The following is a 22,592-nucleotide window of genomic DNA, read 5'->3' on the forward strand; positions in this document are numbered from 1 at the left end:
GTGTGTGTGTGTGTGTGTGTGTGTGTGTGTATGTGTGTGTGGTGTGTGAGACTTAGAAAGTCAATCTCAAGTGTTACTCACTCCTCAGGAACCCTCCACACCTTGTCTCTCACTGGGGTCTTTGGCTCTCCAGTGTCACTAGGCTGACTGGCCACTATACCTAAGTTCTTCTATCCTTCCCCCATTCCCCAGAGCTGGGATTATGGGTGCACGCTACCACCATATCTACTTTTTACATAGGTGCTGAGGATTGAACTCGCGTCCTCGTGCTTGTGTGGGAAGCACTTTCCTGGATAAGCCGTCCCCTGAGCCCCAGGGCCAAGACTCTGTAGTAGGTGTGAAATGCACAGACTCTCCATAGGGCTCAGGGCTCTCATCTGCACCATGTGGAGCCGGGGAGCCTGGGCTTCATGGTTCTCAGCTTTGGTGTCTTTGACAGTATTCTAACTAGATAAGCACAGGCACGTCTCTGCGGCTCCTCTTCACACTACTCTCCCTATTTTTAAACATAAGCTGTACCAGATGATCCACTTTCAACCTGCAGCAAGAAAAATTTCATGGAATTACTGCCACAATCCACGATGTGTTTCAAGTTGTATGAGTTGCAATCTATATAGCTCTTGGGTGCTAAATGTCTCAGTCTATAAAAAGGGATGGGTGGTATTTCAGAAGCCCCAGAGGCATTAAGACACCAGAGCCTTCAATTTAACCCTATCATTATTATGCTTAGCTGGCGATGTCTGGACAAGGCAACATAGAGGTAGCTGAAGGGGCCCCCGTACCCAGAGTATCTGTCCAGAGATATGCCAAAGACTTGGGAGGGTGGGTTCCACATTGCCCCACAGACTATGTGCAATTTGCAAGGCTCTGCTTGAGATCCATACTGGGGTTCCCAGCAGGATGGGGGGTTGGAATTGGCACAGACAGCAGAAGAAAGCTGTCTGGGGAAAGGCTCAGATGGCAAAGTGTTGGCTGAGCAAGAATAAGAACCCGAATTTGATTCCTAGAACCAAAGAAACAAAAAGGCCCTGTGTGGTGGCCGCCTGCCGTTGGAATCACAGTGCTGGGGAGACAGAGATGAGTGGATCCCTGGGGCTTGCTGCCCGTCCAGCCTACTTGGTGAGTTCCAGACCAGTGAAAGACCCTGTCTCAAAGAACAAGATGGAGAAGCTGACCTCTGGCGTCCACACGCACATGAACCCATGTGTGTACACACACACACACACACACACACACACACACACACACACACACACACACTTACATACAACCTCCAGGCTACACACACACAAACAGAAAAGGAGAACTGCCTGGGCACTTCCCTCCAAATCACCTGCACCATGGCCACACTGATGGACTTCAGGTAAACAAGCCAGGAAGTTCACAGAGTCAGGCTTAGAAAAGTTCTTGGAGCCCCAGGGATTCTAGCAAAGGGCTTCTGCTCACTGCTCCCCTGCTGCAACCCTCAGTGAACCCTATAAACTAAGAGCTGCCCGAAATTATAAAGCCAAATAAAGGTATGGGGAAATAGTAGAAGCGTCTATATGTTTTAACGCCACCAATTTGGTTGGTTCTGTGGGGGAATTAACTCCTGTTCTGACAGACAGGAGGCTAAGGTGCAGTTAGTTCCCACTATTTATTCATCTAGTTAGTTCCTGAGGGTTGGACACTGGGCCTCGGGTTTGCTAAGCACACACTCTATCCCTGAGCTAAATTGTCAGTGTTGGTTTTTTGAAGAGGCAGCTTTACAATGTTAAGGAGGCTAGCTCCAAACTCCTGGCTTGAGGAATGCCCCTGCCTCAGCTTTTCAAATATCAGACTCTATAGGTGGAGGTGCTCAGATCACCCCCCCCCCAGATTTTAAACATTCAGCAGCGTGTAGAAGAGCCATTCCATGACCTGAAGTTCTCATGAGGGTTAGAGTCTCCATGCCCAGGAAAGGTGGGCAATGCTGTGGTTGTTTCCCCAGGGCTTTCTGTGACCATCATCACTGATGATGGAGCAGGGTGGCCATGGTGACAGACCTTGTCCAGCAATCATGGCAGCAAACAGACCTCTAGGAAGGTAGGTCAAGGAACACAGTCTGCAAACACGTGAGGAGGAAGGGCCATAGGACCTCACAAGCCCTTCGTCAAACCCTCCCGACCTTTCCCCAAGATTTCAAACCCCACTCCATTCTACACAGCCATAGGGGATCTTACAAGTGCAAAATACATAGAAGGTAAAAGATGAATTAGGGTTGTGGCTTCTCCCTTTTTCTTTTTGATTTATATCATTGCCCCTCCCTCTCTTCCCTACAATACGTCCCCTTCTCTCCTGCTTCTCAGATTCATGGTCTATTTTTAAAAAAAATTATCATTGTTACATGTATAATAAACAAATACACATATGAACACAACTTGCTGAGTTCATTTAGTGTTGTTCCTATGTGTTAGGGCTGACCTCTTGGGAGTGGATAGCCAATCAGGGAGCTCCTCTCTAGGGAAGACTGATTCTCTCTCTCTCAGCAGTCGCTAATCTCCTGGAACTCTTCATCTAGGGCTGCGGCCTTGTGGGGTTTTCCCCACCCACACTGGCTCTCCAATGGTGCCTCTCCCATGGGTGGTCCATGCTGCTGGGAGCAGCACCAATAAGCTCACTAATGTGCCGCATCAGACTTGTGAGCTCTCTTTGGTCTATTTGGCATTGACATTTTTGTTTTTACATCTCCCCTGGAAAGTCACACTGCAAGAAATCTGACCCCAAACACCAAGGAAACAGGAGCTAGAACCACAGTGCTGCTGTGTAGGTCTGGTTTATCAGTCAGAGTCCAAAAACTGACCATCGAGGGAGCCTGGCTGCCTGTGGTCTGAGGAAGGGTTGAGAACAAAAGGAGGATCTTCCTGTAAGACACTGAACCCTCAGGTTTCCACCTTCACCAAGTCTGACTGAACTCTGAATTGCCACAGTCAGGGGCAGAGACCCTCAAGTTCTCACGAGAGACTTAAACATCACAAGAAGCATTTTATGCTAAAATGCACCACAAGCAAAGTTTTAAAAAAAACAACTTATAACTGAGACATGAATCAGCATTTTAGAAAATAATCACCTTTTGAGACTTTAAGCAGGGAAACTGTTTATAGATGAGAGAACATGACTATGCAACAAGCTGTTCACCCATTTTCCTCTTGGTTTGCATACTTGGATGATGATAGAAATTTAATAAGATTATGCAATTGTTCAGTGATATGTTATTTTAATTTGTGGGCATGTGTGTGGGTTTGTGCTCATCAACATGCAGGTGCACATGAGCACTGCACACGTTTGTGTGCGTGTGAGTGTGTGTGTGAGTGTGTGCATGTAGCAATACCTGTGGAAGCCAGAAGAGGGCATCAAAGTCTCCAGAGCCGAAATCACAGTTAACTCTAAGTCACCCTATATGGGAACCAAACCTTAGTCTTCTGATAGAGTAGTAACTGCTTTTAAATTCTGTGCTATCTCATTATAAAGTTTGCTAACTGGGTGGAATAGTCAGAAAATAATCACTTTTGGGGACTTTTATCAGAGAAACGGTTTATAGACGAGAGAACATGACTATGCAACAAGCCGCTCACCCATTTGCCTCTTGGGTTTGCATACTTGGATGATGATGGAAGTTTAATAAGATTATGTAATTGTTTACATAATCTGGTGTGATGCAGTAGTTAAAATGAATATTAACACAGAATATTTAAAATATATATTTAGCAAAGAGATCAAGCTGACAAAGATCACACATAGTTCCACAACAATAACATAAATTGAGAATAAAAAAATAAATCAACTAACAAAAGTCTTTTTTGTTACAAGCCTGTCTTACTTTTTTACTTCTGTTGTGTCAAAGTATTGTGTTCAAAAGCAGCTTAGTGGAGAAAGGTTTCTTCTGCCACTGTTTAGGGTCACAGTCCATTATTTTAGGGGGTTGAGGCAGAAACTTGAAGCATTTGGTCACATCATGTCCACAGTCAAGAGCAGAAAGAGAATGAATCCATGTGTGTCTGTTTTATGTAATCCCCTTTCTACAGTTACACAGTCCAGCACGGAAACCAAGGGAATGCTACCACCCACAATAAGTGGCCTTCCCACCTGAATTAATATCATCCAAACAATCTCCCACAGCCTTGCCCACTAGACTCTCTTGTATATGCTCTCTCTGGTGACTGAAGGTTGTGTTCAAGTTGACAATGGACACGAAACATCAACAATTCTACAGTAGACAGAACTTTCCATTTGAGATCCATTTCCCTATATCTACCCCACGCATTCCCCTCCTCCACACTGCAGAACAATAGCACTGCTGCTGAAAGTCTTCAACTCATGTCTTAAGGGTTTTGTGGTACCCTCTCTTGGGCAACTCATTCAGAGAGGACCACGTGCTATTTTGAGGTCACTCAGGCAAGTTGTGGCGATGCCCTCATGGCAATGAATGGGGGACTCTTGCCAACAAGAGCTTGGGAGCAGCATCTGCGGACCCCAGATGGCTGCAGGTGATGATCAGATTCAAAGCCAGACCCAGTCAGCTCCACCAGCCTCCATGCCTGACCCTAAAAACCTGCAGGAGGAACGACAGTAGAGAGCAGCAAAGTTCCGGCAAAGCTGTTAGGCAGAAACAGATGTCTAATTTAACCTGCCTACGCCCGTCTGACAAAATAATACATGTGCGGCAATCCTAAGAAGAATCCATATCAACTGAGGAGGGGTACTAGCTACATCTAGAACAAACTTTTCAAGAAAAAATGATTAGAAAATCTATTAGCTTGGACTTTCTAAGTAAGTGTGCACGCCTTATGCACAGTTATCCCTCTGGGTCTATGGGTCCTACATCTGTGAATTCAAGCAACCTTAGATGGAAAGTATTTGACAAGATGTTCCTGGATGCAGTCAGCTGTGTCCTCATTGTTCCCTGAACAAGCAAAACGGGAACCATTAATATGGTGTTTGCACTGTATCAAATTACTAGAGATACAGAAATGGTTTAAAGTATCTGGGTGGTGAGCACGAGCCACCTGTCCACACAGCACCATTTTACACACAGAGCTCAAGTATCCATGGATACTGATACTTGAGAGGGGTCCCTGGGATGCTTTCTCATAGTTTAAAGCATTACATAACTAAGAAGGAAAATCATAAAGATAGAATGTCGAGTCCATTTCTCACAGGGCTTCAGAGCTTGGCCGCTATCACCGCAGTCTCCAGGGAAGGACTCACTCTGGTAGCTAAATAATTTGTATTGAAGAGGAGACAGACACCAGGGTACCTTCTCACAGCTGGCGAAATCAAGTGTGTAAGTGCCAAGGCCTTAAATAGAGTTTTAAACACCATTAAGAAAAAAACATGTGTATTACAGCATCAAACACAGTTCAGAGTAAATCAGTACAGTTGTGCTGCCCCACTGTGAAACAATATGAATTCACATGCAGCGGTGGTCCATTCGGGCAACATACAACATACGGTTATCATACTCCTGGCAGTGTTGTGCACACAATGCCAGCTGCTGCAAAGGAAGCCCCTCGTTTAATAACATTTAATATGGGAACTAGATTTGTGGGAAAAACAGTTTAGTTCATAAGGTTGCCTTAAAAGGGGTAAAATATTCAGATTTGAGAATACTGTGACATTTCAGTGTTGCGGGACAATGCTTTTGTACCCTGTAAAGATTTGTCACTCGTATTGGTTTTAAAATGCTGATTGGCCAGTGCCCAGGCAGGATGTAAAGGCAGGGCAACCAGACTAGGAGAATTCTGGGAAGAGGAAAGGCAGAAACCAGCCACCAGCCAGACACACAGGAAGCAAGATGAGAATGCCTCACTAATAAAAAGATACCAAGCCACGTGGTTGAATGTAGACAAGAATTATGGGTTTAAGAGCTAGTTAATAATAAACCCAAGCTAATAGGCCAAACAGTTTATAATTAATACAACCCTCTGTCTGTTTCTTTGGGACTGAATGACTGCAGGACAGACGGGTAGGACAGAAACTTCTGTCTACATTTCAGGCTACAGTCTCACATATGAGGCAGGGAAAGGTTTTGGTGGCAACAGAATAAGACAAGTTATAAATGCCCCAAAGCTTAAAACTCATGGTAAAATTAAAAACATGATGGAAGGGGGGTGTGCAGCTTGAACTAGTAAAGTATTCACCATCCATGCATGATTTGATCTTTCAGAGCCCATGTAAAGAAGCTGGGTACAGTGGTAGCACATGCAATCCTAGCAACATGGGGTGGGAACAGGTCGGTCTAGGGATTTGCAGGTCAGGCAGGCCAGCTGAATTGGTCAGGGCCTGGTCAACAGGAGGCTTTGCCATAGGAAGAAAGAGAGACAGAAGCCTGAAGAATGACAGCTTAGGTTGTTTTCTGGTCTCTAATGCATGCACACATGTATACACTACACATGTGCACCTGTATACACAGGAACACACACACACACACACACACACACACACACACACACACACACACTTGCTCTCTCTTGCTCCACTACCACTACCAGGATAAGCCATGAATTCCAAATTTCATACAAAGTCAGATAAGAAGTCACATGGTACATTCACGCATGTCTGGGCTGCGTGGCTGTGTGGACTGAGTTATCCTTATAGACCAGACGTAGTTTTTCCTTTGAACGTGGTCCTTCCACTCTCCAGATGTCTACCACACCTCCGCAGATGCTGGTGCTGACAGCAGCTCGCCTCAAACTTACCTTGATGGCTCTTCTCTCGGAAGAGTCTCAGTGAGGGATGGCCTAAATCAGCTTGGCCTGCGGGCATGTCTATGGGAGACTGTCTTGGTCATCTCAGTCAAGACGGGAAAACCTGCCCACTGAGGGTCACACCATTCTCTAGAAAGGGGATTCTGAACTGTGCTTGTGTGCATTAATTCATCCACACTCACGACTGTGGATGTGATGCCGCCTTGATTTCCCCTCCATGGTGAACTATAACCGGGAACAGGGACTCAAATAGCCCTTTTGCCTTAAGATGGTTTTGTCAGGCTGTTTCTGACAGCAACAGGAAAGAAAGCTAAGATAGCCTTAAACTCCTGATCTTCCTGCCTTTATCTTCCGAGAGCTGAAACTATAAACATGTACTACTGCATCTATTTTAAGCTGGGCACTGTGGTCAGGCTTGAACCAGGGCTTCCTGCATCCTAGGCAGGCACTTTATCCCTGAGTTACATATCACATCCAACCCTCAAAACTTTAAATTTTCTGAGACAGGTTCTTACTCAGACTCACTCAAGGCAATCCTTCTGCCTCAGCCTTCTGAGTTCTGGGATTATAGGCATGACCCACCACACTCAGTGTGCAAACATTCACAGTCCCCTGAAAGGCTATTCTGAAACCCTGCAGCCATCCTGACCACCATCCCTGATACAGACTCTCCTTCCTCTCTCTCCACCAACCAAATCACATGCCTACATGTGGGTTGCCTCCTCTTGGGCCCTTTGGGTTGCTTGTCACCAGCACCTAGTCATGGATGGTACCAGGTGCTATGTGAGCCCCACCTGGAGCAGCTGCCAATCTGAGGTTGCTTCCCTATTCTAGCAGCTTCCTTGTGGAGTTCCACCCAGGCCTCAGCTGGACTCTGCAGGATAACTGCTGTGGCTTCTCACACAACTCCACCCAACATGTTCTGAGACAATTATTCCTCGGCCTTGTTATTTTGGGATTCTAAGAAACAGCTTCCACAGACCTCTGCTTCTTACTTCCTAACTAAGACCCAGATTTTCATGAATTCTTTCCTTTGTTAATTTTGCATCAACTGTCAAAACATTGTAATTCAGGGCCTCGGAACACAGTTTAATGGTGGACATGTGCTTAGTCTGCTTTAGCCTCTGGGTTCATTCCCAGAACCCCCAGAATAAAATCAAAATGTAATTCAGCTGCAAGGCTCATGGGCATTTTTATTTCTTGCGTGGGAAGCGATTTCAGTGCAACTACAGTGACTAGCACTCTCCAAGAACCTGCTGTGTGCCTGAGCTAGAAAGCTGTGTGTGTGCTGAGCCTGGAGGTGCGGCTGTAATCTCAGCTCAGTGGGAGGCAGAAGGATCTCAAGTTCAAAGCCTGCCTGAACAACTTATGAGATGCAGTTTTGAAGTAAAGGACAGAAGATACAGTTCAGTGGTAGGTACCACCCTAGCACGTGTACGTGTCTGGGTTCAACCCCTGGTACAACATGCATAAGCACCTATGTGGATCACCTCATTTTATTATTCAACAAACCCAAGAGCCATTTCAGTGGTAAGTTCTGGTCACTCGAAATGAGCATTTGCCAAATGGTTCGACAGCACCTGGAAAGCCACGCTGACTGTTCCAGGTGGGCACATTTACCAAGACCCTCTTCTTAGGGTGCTCCTGTGTTATGCAAGCCACACTTACCTGCACAGGGACTTGCTGCAAAGCCCACCCTCTTCCGAGCTCTGTCAAAGACCACGTAGAACCCCTCCATCACGGTGGCACCAATTACCAGTGCGTTTGTGGAGGAGGAGATACCAAAGCGATAGCATTCATAATTGAAACCAGCTCCCATCATGGGCTGAATGTAGAGCTGTTAGTTGAAGAACCGAGGGAAAGACACAGGACAAAGCATGGATTAGACAAGAGAATAAAACTGGAGGTCACACCCTGCTCAGAATCTCCCCCCCCCAAGGGTCAAGGGAGATAAAGACAATGATATCACCCCACGCATCTGGGACTTGAGATCAAAAGTATCTCAAAGCAGGCCCTGTACCCCACCAGCTGCAACACTTAGGAGAGCGGGCCGTGTACCTCACCAAGGCAACACAATAGAACCAACATTGTTAGCACAGGTGTAGGTGAGCCAGCCCCAAAACTGTGACCATGGGAGAGCTTTCTCTATTTCCTATCTGGTGGACCAGCCCTACAGATGCCTAGGCCCAGATATCCACCCCATCTATGATCTGCTGGAGCACCTGAAGCGACCTGACCTGCTGGCCCAAGCTGCAAGATCTTCATAACACAGGGAAGCAGAAGGATGTCCAGGAAGTGTTCTACTGGGGGCCCAGTATCAAATGTATACTGGGGACCAGGGGCCTCAAAACAGACCAACCAATGACTCTTTGTAATGAACACCAGCAAGCAGAGATGTATGGACAAAGGGGTTTACAGTAAGACTTGGGTCACACTGCAGTTTCCATGATGAGATTTTTAATTCCTTCCCATTTTTTTATTTTCTCATTTTATTTTCTTCCTTTTTTTCCCTCTTAAATTTTATTTGGGGGGCTGTGGTGGCAGAGGGTGGGTGTGAAGGGATGGGGAATGAATGGGATCGAGATATATGATGTAAAAGACACATAGAATAAATAAAAGTGTCTCAATAAACTTTAGTTTTTAAAGATTCTTATTTTCAGTTCCAACCGAGCATATATGTGCACATGTCTGAGCGTGGGTTTGCAGGCATGAATACAGGGCTCTACTCCAGTGGGCTGATTCTGCAGTTACCGTCTTGCATTGTTAGGCTACCTGGCAGCAAGCATTGTCTCCAAGCACGGAGTTAACCACCTCTTCCCTGGCGTCTGGGGACCTCAGCCTAGAGCCCAGCCCTGGAAAATGCATGTTAAATGAATGTGTGGGCTGAAGCTTGGCTGGTGAAATGGGGCACACAACTTCTGGAGAGGATCTACTTAAGTCAGGAAGAGCTGTGGGATCATATGTAGTTTCCACAGTAACACCTGGATCTAAGGTTTTAGAGGTTGCCTAAGTACGTGTAGAATGTACCGCTCACTGCCTCTGGAAGAACAAACTACAGAGAAGCAGAAGACTATGTATCAGATATGAAGACACGACTAAGTGGTCAGATGCCATGCAGAGTGTTTGCATCTTTTAGTTGGTCCTTCTGGGTGTCTCTTCCAGCAAGAACTCCAGACAATGGACTTGGGAGACAGAAGCAGGCAGACTTGAGTATAAGGCTCATCTGGCGTGCATAGTGAGACACGGCCTAAATAAATATGAAAGATCTAGACCATACACTTTGTAACTTATGAGAACACTTAATCTTGCTGAATCTCAGCAAACAAAAACAACTTGCCTACTTTAAATCAAAGTAGCACGAACGAACAACTGGCAGTATCTCGGGTGAGAGTAAGCACATTTTCATGGGTGTATGAAGAAACTCAGAATTTCCTGTTGGGCTAGAGGATATTTTAAATAAAAAAAAAAAGTGTGTGTGTGTGTGTGTGTGAGAGAGAGAGTGAGAGAGAGAGAGAGAGAGAGAGAGAGAGAGAGAGAGAGAGAGAGAGCGCATGCGCGTGCCCAAAGATTCTGGCGTCTGACTTCCCTAGACTTTAGGGAGGGTTAGGCAGAGGCCTGTTGCAGGGAAATGGCTCCACAGTGCCGCCTCTGGTGAGATCAGGAAGGACAGCTAACTGGGGTTTTTCTGTACTAGGTTTGTTTTCCTTGATAACAAAGCCAGGGCCCAGGGGAAGAGGACTGGGAGAGCGCACAGGGGAACATGGCCCAGGAAGACAGAACTTTATCTGCTGAGCCCCCTGGGAGAAAAAGTTCCTGCTGTTACAGTATGAGGCCTTCACTTCTGACAGTCCAGTGTGCTGATACAAAGACAAAGCAGAAATGGAGCCTTGGCAGAAGTCATCAATGTCCCCAAGTTCTTCACCTTTCCCTGCGGCTATGCCTTGAGGCTATGTGACTCCCCGCAGGGAGACGGGGAGACGGTGTCCCTAGCTCTAGAATCTAGGTCCACTGCAGGCTCCTCTTGGTGACAACAGGGAGGGAAAAGGGCCAGTGCTCCGGGACTGTCTGGGGCTCTTTCCTCTCAGATCCCCACTGTCACCGGGCTCTCTGGTGGTTGAAAGACACACGGGATTATCATGTCACTAACCTGACCCCAGACATGTGAGCTGAGCCCATACCATCCCAGGCTCCAGCCAAGACCGGTCCACTCCCTCCTGACCAGGACCATTTGAAGCAAACTGTCAGAGACCAGAAGACCTGTAGGCTCATGAACAAGCAACAGTGTGGTGGCGTCATTGTGGCCACAGGTGCCTAGTCATGCGTGAAATCTGGTTTTGTGAGTTGCACGTGCAAATAAGGAGAAGACCACGGATCCAAGTTCGTACCTGTGGCAGGATGGTGATTCGGAAGGAGCGACTGGAGTTCTCATCTCTCAGGTAGATAGAGATCTTAGGGAAATATGCCCATGGTGTTTCAGAATTTGTCCAACACGCCAGCTGGGCCCCTGTCCAGAAGCCATCAGAAAACTCTGGAATCTAGACAAAACAGATCCTGTGAGAAGCAGGGACTAGCCTGGTACAAAACAGGAAACGGTTCTCTACTTTCCTGGTCCGGTCCCAGCACTAGACGCCCACGGGAATAAACAACGTCTCATCAGGACAGAATGACAGGGACATCAGTCTTCTGGAAGTGAAGCTGATGACATAATAATTATTATTAAAACGCTAAGACACCAGATCACTTCCTGGGATTAGGCACTGTTAAAACACTTGGCAGAGGAGGACCTCAGCCTTCCAACACTCCAGTCCCTGTGGCAATGTTCCCTTTCACAACACCAGCGGGGGGGGGGGGGGGGATAAAGCAGAGATTAGTGTGACAACTTCCCCAAGGCCACAGCAACATGCCTTTAGAAGTCAGAAGTTCTGAAAGTATCTATTCTAGTTCCGTTTCTGTTGCTGTGATAAAATACCCTGACCAAAAAGCAGCTTAGGCCTTTTGTGTGAACTGTGGACCACTCCTCTTACAGTTCAGGTCAGGACTGAGAAGCAGCTAGAGGCACTGTAGTCACAGCTGAGAGCAGACCGAAACTCACTTGTGCTGTCTGCCTGCCTTCTCCCAGTTTTCCCTTCTCTTACACAGTCAGGCCCCGGCTGGAGAATAGTGCCACCCACAATGGGCTGGGTATTTCATATCAATGAACAATCTAGATAATCCTCACAGACATGCCCACAAGCCAACCTGATCTAGCTAATTCTTCAACTGTAATTCTCTTCCTGCATCTACTTTGTGCCAATATGACAGTTAAAACTTCCCATCACGGCGGCCTCTTAGGCTCTCTGGGGCATTGCCTGCATAGGGACTCCAGGGATTCAGGACATTAGTTGCTTCCTAATGCAGTGTTCTTCTTAAACACCCCCCTGAAGACCTCAGCCCAGACCCCATCTCATCCAGAAAGCCTCCCTGGCTCCTGTCTTAACACTAGCACATTGATCAAACCCACTCACTCGGCCTTTCCCTGGGGAGGTCATGGTAACAAATCTTTTTTTTTTTCAGTTTTTTTTTTTATTGAGAAAAGGAAAAAAAAAACAAGTTTCCTCCTCCTCCCACCCTCCCATTTCCCTCCCCCTCCTCCCACCCTTCTCCCCCTCCCCGCACTTTGGTGATGAATGATCCTGGACTTGAACCTAGAACATCTCAGGACAGTGTCCCCTGCAGTGCTTGTGTGTGTATCACTATGTGGGCCCAATGCCTACACAAAGACAACACTGAGGACATGTGGGAAAAATGAGTGACACTCAGGATCAAAAGGCCACCCATGTCTCCTATCAAGAACAGGAAAGGCAAGGCCACCCACTCACCTACTTCTACCTGCAGGGAAATGAGCAGCTTCCTTCAGTTACAGGTTCTGGGCTGTGCCTAAGCCACACGTTGGTGGAAGGAATGTGTCTGACAGAGCTATGGGGACATGTGGCCAAGGGTGGAGGTGGACTGTCACCAGTGGAGCTTCCCAAGGAGTGAGAGAAAGGCGGTAGGCAGAACTGCAGCAAAGGTGTTGACAGGAACCTGCCCACTGGGTGCCGTGGCAGGAAGAAAGGCCAGGGGAGTCTGGGAGAGACTCAGTGCTGATGTGAGACAGTCAAAGTCTGCACTCCATTTACTCAGGTCTGCGTTCAGCAGCACCACAGGTGTGATTAAGAGGACATGCATGCAGTTCATCTGTGTCCTGAGTTCCCTGATCTCTAGGGGACGGCTAGGATAGATATGTACCCTAGAGTCACTAGCAGATGGTGATGGGGGATGAGAGACTCTTCACGAGGTCGGGAGAAGCTAGGGCCAGGAAGCCAGTCCTGAGAAAGAGGTGACACCTAACATCCTGAATGCCAGGTAAGTGCTGTGTGCAACAATGGCCCCTGCTAGGTACCACCACCCACTCTCTGGGGGTGTGAAGTCACCTGCACAGTCGTGGTAGACTTGTTAGGTTTCTAATGCAGGTGTTAATATATTTTTGTCTCTTACAGAAGTGATGGATCACCAGTATGTTTCATAGGGCCCTTTCCCTGATGAGTTAATCAGGACAGAGGATTTATCATCTTGCTGGACTTGACCGAGGTAAGAGCCTGGGCCTCCCGGGAGTGCCCAGTATTCCAGTTAAGCACATGGCCAGCTCCACTGTGTAATAAAGAGTGAGTCCCAGACAGACCAGGCAAGTGACCAAAGTGGTGCAGGTCAGATCTGGAGGTGTATTTTCTGTTCCTGAAAACATCCCCTGGGGCTGCTGTATTCCGACCTCAGGTCAGTTTTTAGGTTGGGAGGCACTTTGTGTAGATTCCACTTTGATGGCGGGTTCTACAGCCAAGGAGGTGCTGGGCTGAGCATTGCTGGGATGCAACAGCTGGGATGTGGATCTTAGGGCTCCAGAAGATCCCTTTCATGCACAGATCTAGAACCATTTCTTTCTACATCCTGCCTGAAAACACACACACTGAGGGACAGGCCTTACAGTACCTTCTAGTCTAGATCTAACCCAGGCCAAGAGCATGGGCTTCCATGAGGCCTGTAGGTAAAGGGAACTGACATCCAGAGGCCCTACACTGTAGGGCAAAGGACACTCACACTACTAGAATAAGCCCTGCCCAAGGTTGGCAATCTCCTGCCTTTCCTCCCTGGTGCAGGTGCCGAGTGAAATCAGAGGATAATTTTAGACACAGCAAACAAATGCCGTAATCTCCTTGCCTCTTCCTCGTGGTTTGCTTAAGTCATCAGATGCTGAGATGAACTCAAGGTACGAACCCCTCGCCCCTCCACTAACCCACACAGGCTCGTGTGAGGGCTGGTTGTGGCTTGCTGGCTGCACACCTGACACTCATGTGGTCCCCGTGACTCTTGAAAATATCCTTCAGAGCTCAGAATATAAAGCCTGAAGGCGCTCACACTACTCCCTCAGAGGACAGACTTATATTTAAGCACAGGGCATATGCTCCTTATTTTAAGTAGGGTCTGATTTTAAGCAAGCATTCTAACTTTACAGCATGGAAAGACTGACTTGGCATTTTTTTGGGTGTAGCAGCTGTTGGCAGAGATATGGATTTGCTCTGATTTTGGCAGGGCTGTTCAGGACCACTGCCTGACACTGGAAACCAAAACCTGTGACGCTTTCCTGCTGGGTGTTCTTCCTATATAGATCCAGGTTTCTGTAATTTGGGGAGAGAATAACTGATGCCTCTCTCATTCCCAGATTTCTGCTGGAATATAACACACAGACATGGTTATATGCTTTCCTGCCAGTAGCTGGGATTTGGCCATTTTTGGTCTCACTCCAGCCCCTTGCCAGTATCCCATGCAGACCCTGGGCACAATATGTTCATGTTTGGTTATCTAGTGAGGACCGTGAGTAGGCATGAGAAAGACAAGGGACACTCAGCTCTCTCTGGGCACAGGATGGAGCCACCATTGCACAAACCAGTTACAAAATCAATCAATGTTAAGCCTTTAATTTAACTACACCTCTGATGCTCATTTTTCCTGTAAATAAGCATAGATCTGGGCACAAAGCGATTTGATTCCTTAGTTAGCAGCTGGTGGACTACCCCTTGCTGCTCTGCCTGTCTTGAGCAAAGCAACTATCAGCCTAGCAGACAGCCTGACTGCTCTTCACTGGTTTCGGCCACAAAGAACATTCCAGAGATGCCTTCAGACTACGCAAAGATGGCAGGGGCTGCTCACTACTAAAGACGCTGCCTAAGCTGGGGCTGTTTGAAATATTTACTGTAAGACTTTTTGTTGTGACAAGCCCGGATGAACTCCAGATGATCCTGTAACCATGTCCACCCTGGCCAAGCAGGGAGCAATTCTCCTGGTAGTCTAGAAAAGGTATTGTTTGGAGAGGTGCTAAGAGGCAAGGCTATAATTGGTCCCAAATGAATGGCTGTGATTGGTTCAGAGCAAATGTCTGTTAGTGGTCACACAAATCCTGCGATTGGCTTAAACACCCCTTCTTGAGCTGTACAAACAGGCTGTTCCTGTTCAGGTTCACACAGCAGTCGGCTGGGAGACCTACTCTGGGGCTCCTCCCCTGGTGGTGCAGCCTTGGTCCTAATAAAAGGTCTCTCTCTAGAGGGTCTTTTCTTTCAGACTTTCAGAAGCGTGGAGCAAGCTGACATGGAGAAACAGCAGCAGAGGGCAGCACCAGAGACATGGCAGAGTAAGGGAGGCAGCAGACAGCCCAACAGTTGGTCAGCCACGCTGACATGGAAGAAATGCTGGGCACCCTGGCCTCCCAAGTAGCCCTTGATGGGTCACCCAGCCTAACAGCCAAGCTATGAGAGAAGTCACGATGGAAGAAGGGATAGGGATGCACCCAGGTGGTAGATAAAGATGACAGAGGGAACTATATAGAAACAGTCTCAACAAACCCACAGATGGAAGCGGGGGTCCTCTCTAAGGGTTCCCTGCTACCAAACAGAGGAAACTGGAGGGGATTTAGTTTTACTTGGTATGTATTGAATATGGAGTGTTCCCCCCATTTGCTGGGCTTCTGGGAAGTGATTCAGTGCTAGGGATCTGACCTGATGTTACTTCCTTGAGGGATTCAGAATATCATGGCATTGTGGGGGAGAGCATTAAGGTGGGAGGTGCAGTCCAGCTAGCAGAGGGTACTGGGGAAGGGTCTAGAGCTTTGTCTTGTCCTGGCCCTCTCCTGTATTCCCTTTATCTGCGTCCTGGATAGTACAACACGTGCTTCTCTGCTCTGCCTCAACTTCCCCACCACAATGAGCTGACACCTCTGAAACCATGAAGAACACAAATCCTTCTGTGAGGTATCATGTCCCAGCAATGAGCAAGCCACTAATAAATACACACCCTTTGACACCTGCCGCTGCACAGACTGATGTTTTCATGTGTGTATGTGATAGGAATGTTTTCATGTGTGCATGCTTACACGTGTGTGCTCATATATGCAGGTATGATTGCAAGTGTGTATATGTGCGGTTGCTGGCTAGTTTTACGTCAACTTTACACAAACCTAAACATATCTGAGAAGACCTTTAATTGATTGGCTTGTGGGGAAACCTGTGGTACATTTTCTCAGTTGATGATTGATACAGAAGGGCCAATTTCACCATCAGTAGGACCACCCCAGGGCAGGTGGCCCTGGGTGCTATAAGAAAGTAGGCCAGGCTGAGCAAACCATGGGGAACAAGTCAGTAAGCAGCACCCGTCCTTGGCCTCTGTATCAGCTCCTGCTTCTCGGTTCCTGACACGAGTTCCTGCCCTGACTTCCTTCAGCGATGGATCGTAACCTGAAAGATGTGAGCTGAAATAAACTCTTTCTTCCCCAGGTTTCTTTTGGTCTTGCTGTTTTATCACAGCAACAAAAACCCTAACTACAATATATGTGGAGGCCTGAAGTTAACATGAGTGCCTTCCTCAGTGTCTCTTCACTCTATTGGGGTAAGGTCTCTTGCTGACCCAGAGCTCACCAATTCCAGCTTGTCTAGCGAGCCAGCCTGCCCTGAGAATCCTGCCTCTGCCTCCCGAGTGCAGAATTCCGGGAAGCCACCACACTTGCCTGCTCTGACATGGATTCTAGGGCTCGGAATTCCAGTCCTCATGCTCACACAGCAAGTGCCCCAGACACGGAGCCATCTCCCCTGCCCCGGACAGGTGTTTTTGGTCCATACTGTTGGTCTGCACTGACTGGAAAGTTGAGATGGTGCTGGCAGAAACAGTAGGCAAGCATCAAAAGCTATGCTGGTTTTGACGGCTAGTCTTGGCTGTCAGCTGTCAGTCATTGCTGGCTTATCATGAGTCAATCTAATAAATCAAATATATTCATTCTACCAGTTCTGTTTCTTTAGAGGACCCTGACTAATACACTGTTCTCAATCAGGATATATTTATATTTCAGGATATGGCCATGAAACAACGTTACTTTGGCCAACTGGCTTGTCTCCTATACAATGTTTAGACGCAATTCCAGTTTGGATGAAGACCGAAGAGGGAGTAGATTTGGGGCTTATTTCTTTCGTTTTAAAGGACACAAATACAAGTGTGCTTCCCTGTAACTTTAGCACACAGTCATGCTAGGTAAGTTTTCATACCCGTGAAAGCATGAGGAAACAGTGGTGGTCCCCAGACCATAATGGAGGGGACCATTCCTCTCTCTGGACACATCATAGCCATGTGTCGTCACAGCCCAGCGCTTCCTTCACAGGTCAACAGGTGCTAGTGTGAGCATACCTACGCACTGACAGCTGTGGAGAGGCAGAGCGACAGCAAACAGCCGTGTAACTGTTTTATACACTGACACACCACACTTTTCAAGGTTATTTTGTGTATGAAGCTTACCGAAAGGCCATACGCTGTGTAACACATATGCTGTAAACTGTTGTGTTTTTAAAGTTTCATTTATTTTTTTAGATTTTATTATTTATTGTTACTGAGGAAGGGAAGACACATGTGGCATAGCATCCATGTGAAGGAAAACTTTGCGGAGCTGGTTCTTTCTTTCCACCTTTCTACGGGTTCTGGGGATCCCACTCAGGATGTCAGACTTGACTGGTAAGCACCTTTACCCAATGAGCTATCTTATCCAGGTGAGTCTGGTTATTAGTATACCCCATAATGTCTGCATAAGAAGCGTATCACTTGGCAATACTGTCCCCAGACCATATTTCTATCAGAAGACCATATTTCTGTAAGAAGCATATGACATAATCATGCTTTTTACCCCAGATTAAAAAAAAAAAAAACAACTCTTGTGTAAACTCAACTATTAGTTAAAACACTGGAAATACTGCACACTCAGAACCAAACCCTCTGAAGTTGACATGAAGATATTGTTTATGGATAGATTCACATCAAAAGGTAACTTTATAAGCAACAATTTACAAAACAACCGCTCTTTAAAATCTTCAGAACACTGAGCAATAGTCCAGAGACAGAAAACACACAGCTGTGTTCTGGAACACTCCCAAGCACCTGGGGACTCACCAGAGATGTGCGTGCCACGGCTTCCACCACCGCATTGAACACCTTCTGGGGCAGGCGCAGGAGTGTGGTGCCACTGTCCACGATGGCCTTGTCCGCATTATACTAAAACAAGAAGGGGAAAGCACTGAGCACGGCTGCAAATCTCATCCATTGCGATCCCATTTCCATCACTGTGTCTGTCACTGACAACTTCATACAGCCACAGTAGCTCAGTGGTGACTATGAGTCATTTTATCTCCAGAGCTCAGGAGTCAGGGGGCACCCATGCCACTGCTTTCCCTCCATAGATGAACTATCTGAGGCACAAAAAAGGAATGGAACCACAGTCCTGAGTTCCCAGGTAGAGCTTTTTGCCTTCTTGGAGCTGCCCAAGTTGCCCTTCCCTCATGATGGGCAGAGGGATGGGCCACTGGACTTTAGAGATTAAAATGATTCTTTTAAAAGTTACTTACAAACTATTCAAAATTCACTTTTCTATTATTTGACCAGCAGAAAAAGGACAACTCTGGTTGGACACCTCTATTTGTTTTTGTTTTAATAACAACACACACATAACACACACTTTGTACTCTTTTTACTATGAGCCTGGAGACTTCAGTGATAACTAAGGACCTTTGACAGTGCAGAAATGTGGACTTGGGACCCAACTCAACAGCACCGGGGTAGACCAACATTTATTACAGGTGTTTGTAATCATGAGCATGCAGGGCAGTGTGGACACATGTGAGAGGCAACAGGAGGGGAAGTGCTACAAGGAGCTGTATAGTCACTGAGTAGTAAGCTTCAGAAGCCATTTGAACGCTGGCACACAGGACTGAGGCTTCCTCAAATTGTCATAATTTTAATAACAGAACACAAAAGAAGTCAAATGCAGTGTGAGACAGGTGTGTGGCCAATGCGAGATGCCTGCGTGTCTTCCTGGTGGCACTGTTAAGCAGCTGTATCTTTGGGGTCTTAAATTTTGTGTGTGTGTGTGTGTGTGTGTGTGTGTGTGTGTGTGTGTGTGTGTTGTTCAAGGAGGATAAAGCTAATGACAGTTCAATCTCCATTTTCTATCCCGATAAAGGTTCTTTTCAACACAGTTGAGGAACCATCTGGCCAAGATGACCAGAAGATGAAAATGAAGTTGGTCACTCTCTTCAATATTCAGCACCTATATTAAGGCTATATCTATCTATCTACCTATCTACCTATCTATCTATCTATCTATCTATCTATCTATCTATCTATCTATCTATCCATCTATATAGTGTGTGTGTGTGTGTGTGTGTGTGTGTACACATGCATATAATTTACTGATTTGTACTCATCATGGATAAAGGCTGTGTCTTCTTGTAAGGATCTTCTGAGCTACCCTGTAATATGACGACACACTTTATGAGTTCATGCCCAGGTCCTGGTTAAATACTGAGTCTTCTCCAGCACCTACAGGCAGAATCCAACAGGATTGGAAGGTTCTCACCTCTCTGCAGTCCAGGTTGAGGCTCTGGCCTCCGATTTCCAATTTCAGGATCTCTATCTGATAGTACCATTCCTCTTTAATTGGGGTATACCAGATGTCTCCTTTATACAAACTTGGTTCAATCCCACCCAGGACCTGGGAAGAAAAACAGGTACAAATGTAACAGGTAAAAACTATGTGGCTACACCAATAGCTTCCACAGAGAAGCATCTACTCAGGGTAAAACCCATTCAAAACAGTACCTGCACTTTATTCTGATGCTCTACAGCTAATAGTGATGCTTCAAAATTCCCCATTTATTGAAGATTTTGGGAGGGTATTAGTCATGTCCCACAATACTTTGCCCTAGTCTGACAAAGATGTTCCACTGGTATCCCAGGCATTCAGATCCACCTCCATGATGCTGAGAGTTCCCTCAAACAAATGCAGCAGAGTAGTTAAACCACCCTGACTGGCACTGATTTACCGCCTCAGAAGCCAGAGATAAGGGAAACAGACCATAAGATTTCCTAATCAAGACATTGTTTTTCAAAAACAATGTTACCCCACAATCCTAGGCCTCCCTGCCCCTTCAGAAAGAGACGATAAAAGTGTTCGGGGCAGGTGGGCTGTTAGCAGAAGGCAATGACTGGTGCTGATCCTGCTGCCGTGAGAACAGGGACTAGAAACACCTCCCAAAGAGGGGCTCTTCTTATCTTCCTCTGTACTCGCCCTTCCTCTGCAGGGAAGGTTGGCCTGCACCATCCCGATGGGCTACACTGCCCTGATTTCATTTCCTTCTAAACATTTTTTTCTGGGTGCTATGCGCTTGTGTGTGGGTGGAATGAAGAGGAGGAAGAGAAGTGGGAGGAAGATGGGAGAGTGGCTCTGCTTCCCATTAAGTGCTTGGAAATCCTAGGTGTGTATGCCCTACTTAGAAGAGGACCACTTGTTGTACCTCCCCACTATCCCTTACTTGCTGGTACATCTTCTCACAGAAAACCAGCTGCTTTGTGTATTTTCAAAGGACAGTAAGAAAACTTATTGTCTTGGTGGAGTTTCGAGAAGCAATGAGAATCATATTTTTAGATGGCTGGACCATTATCCATCTTCTAAAGGTTGTATGACAAAGTTATTAAATTACCATTAAATCCTGCTATGGTACCTAATATTTAGCAGTGGTTAACCATTTCCTATATGGTGTCTGACCAGTACCTATATAAGACTGTGTGTCTAGTAGTTCTGATTTGTTTTTAATTAAACAGAAACCCCATCAATTTGTGATTTTTTTCATCCCTTTAAGACTGAAAGATACCCACAAGACTACCTCCGTTGGTACCAGATCCAGCTACTGGCAATCCAGCCCCGCACATCTGCATGGAGAAAATGTCCGGAATCTTTGCTTGGGCCACCAGGGAATCAAAGAAGGTCTCCAGAGAACTTGATGGCTGCAGAAAGGTGGAGGAGACAGTTACTGCTTTGTGACCACTGAGTATAGTCAACATCGCTCTCCTTTGATATTCTTGGACTTTCTACTTCAGAGTCTTCATGGTTAGGAGGGGGCAGAAGGGGAGGGGAGACGAAGGGAGGGGGTGGAGAGAAATAGATAGCTCAATAAAAACAATTTTTTTTTTTTTTTTGGTTTTTCGAGACAGGGTTTCTCTGTGGTTTTGGAGCCTGTCCTGGAACTAGCTCTTGTACACCAGGCTGGTCTCGAACTCACAGAGATCCACCTGCCTCTGCCTCCCGAGTGCTGGGATTAAAGGCGTGCGTTAAAAAAGGACATCTGAGAGGAGTTTGGATGAGGGACAAGTAATGATGGTGTGCCAGAGACCTTGAACCAAACCAACATCTCATTGCGATGGATATTCTGTGTGTCTGGATGTTAGGACAGAAAGGGTATATTGTGTGATACACAACGGCTTATGGTACTACTAGGATGAATGAAGAGGTGTTGGAAAGGTGGAGGAGTGAACTCGTTTTTTAAAAATTTATTTGGGAGGCATACTGCAGGGATGAGGAGCGGATAGGGAGGGACTGGGAGGTGAGTGGGGCTGGTATACATGATATGAAATTTCCAAAGCATCAATAAAGAATTATGTTAAAAAAGGAATCTTCATGGTAACCAATACACATGCTTGAAACAGGATGTGATCACTCATAAGTCTCCCACATTGCTTCCTTCTATCTGGCATTTGAGGTTATACCACTAAAGTATTATATGTCCAGAAGCTATTGGGATGCTACCAAGCTGTTTATCACCATATCAAGACAGAAGGTATGTGAACCTGTGGTGGTGGGTTACTGATTTGGGCTTAGATACTTGGAGCAGAACACAGTTACTCTAAGAGTCCCACCTATCCCCAAAGCCATCCAACATACAAATAACCATTGACCTACAAGGACCAGGGACCCACATCCCAGTCCCTGGTATTCCAGCCATCACGGTCACTCCTCAATGCAGGATTACAGACTTCCTTTGCCCTGTGCCTCTCCTGCATGGAGCTACGTGTTTGAAGGACATTTCACAAGAGTGTCCATGGTGAAGGAGGCATTTTGTAAAGAGCTTTGGGCTAGGATAGACTAGCAGGGGCCATGAAGGAAGTTAGTTTAGACTTTGGCAATGGAGAGATACCAGGGCTGGCTACCATGAGTTGCCAGAATTTTACTGTTTGCTTTCACCTGAGAGAGAATTTCACTATGTGGCCTAGGTTGCTCTTCAACTCAGCAATCCTCTTGATTTGATCTTGAGAACAGCTGGGGTCACCGGCATGTAGCACCATGTCTTGCTTGGGTTGCCAGTTTCTCCAGACAAATGCAATGCTCAGCTGTGGTAGAGAAACCCTGTTCCTGGTCACTCTGGAGGAATAGCTGCTTACTAGTCATGAGAATTCTAAGCTCCAGCACGAATGAGGAGCCTCCCATCTCCTCAG

General features: G+C 46.5%; 1 protein-coding gene across 1 annotated transcript in view; it reads right to left on the reverse strand.

Moving 5' to 3' along the window:
• Bace2 (beta-secretase 2) overlaps nt 1–22,592 on the reverse strand; it is an 82,081-nt gene that overhangs the window by 5,050 nt on the left and 54,439 nt on the right. The window contains exons 4-8 of the mRNA XM_005370127.3: nt 20,979–21,107; nt 19,681–19,815; nt 18,219–18,320; nt 11,111–11,260; nt 8,394–8,562 (exon numbers count right to left, since the gene is read on the reverse strand). Coding sequence (XP_005370184.1) covers nt 8,394–8,562; nt 11,111–11,260; nt 18,219–18,320; nt 19,681–19,815; nt 20,979–21,107 — 685 coding nt within the window. The remainder of the gene's footprint in view (nt 1–8,393; nt 8,563–11,110; nt 11,261–18,218; nt 18,321–19,680; nt 19,816–20,978; nt 21,108–22,592) is intronic.

Source organism: Microtus ochrogaster, unplaced genomic scaffold (assembly GCF_000317375.1).
Source record: "Microtus ochrogaster isolate Prairie Vole_2 unplaced genomic scaffold, MicOch1.0 UNK72, whole genome shotgun sequence".
Classification (NCBI taxonomy): Eukaryota; Metazoa; Chordata; class Mammalia; order Rodentia; family Cricetidae; genus Microtus; species Microtus ochrogaster.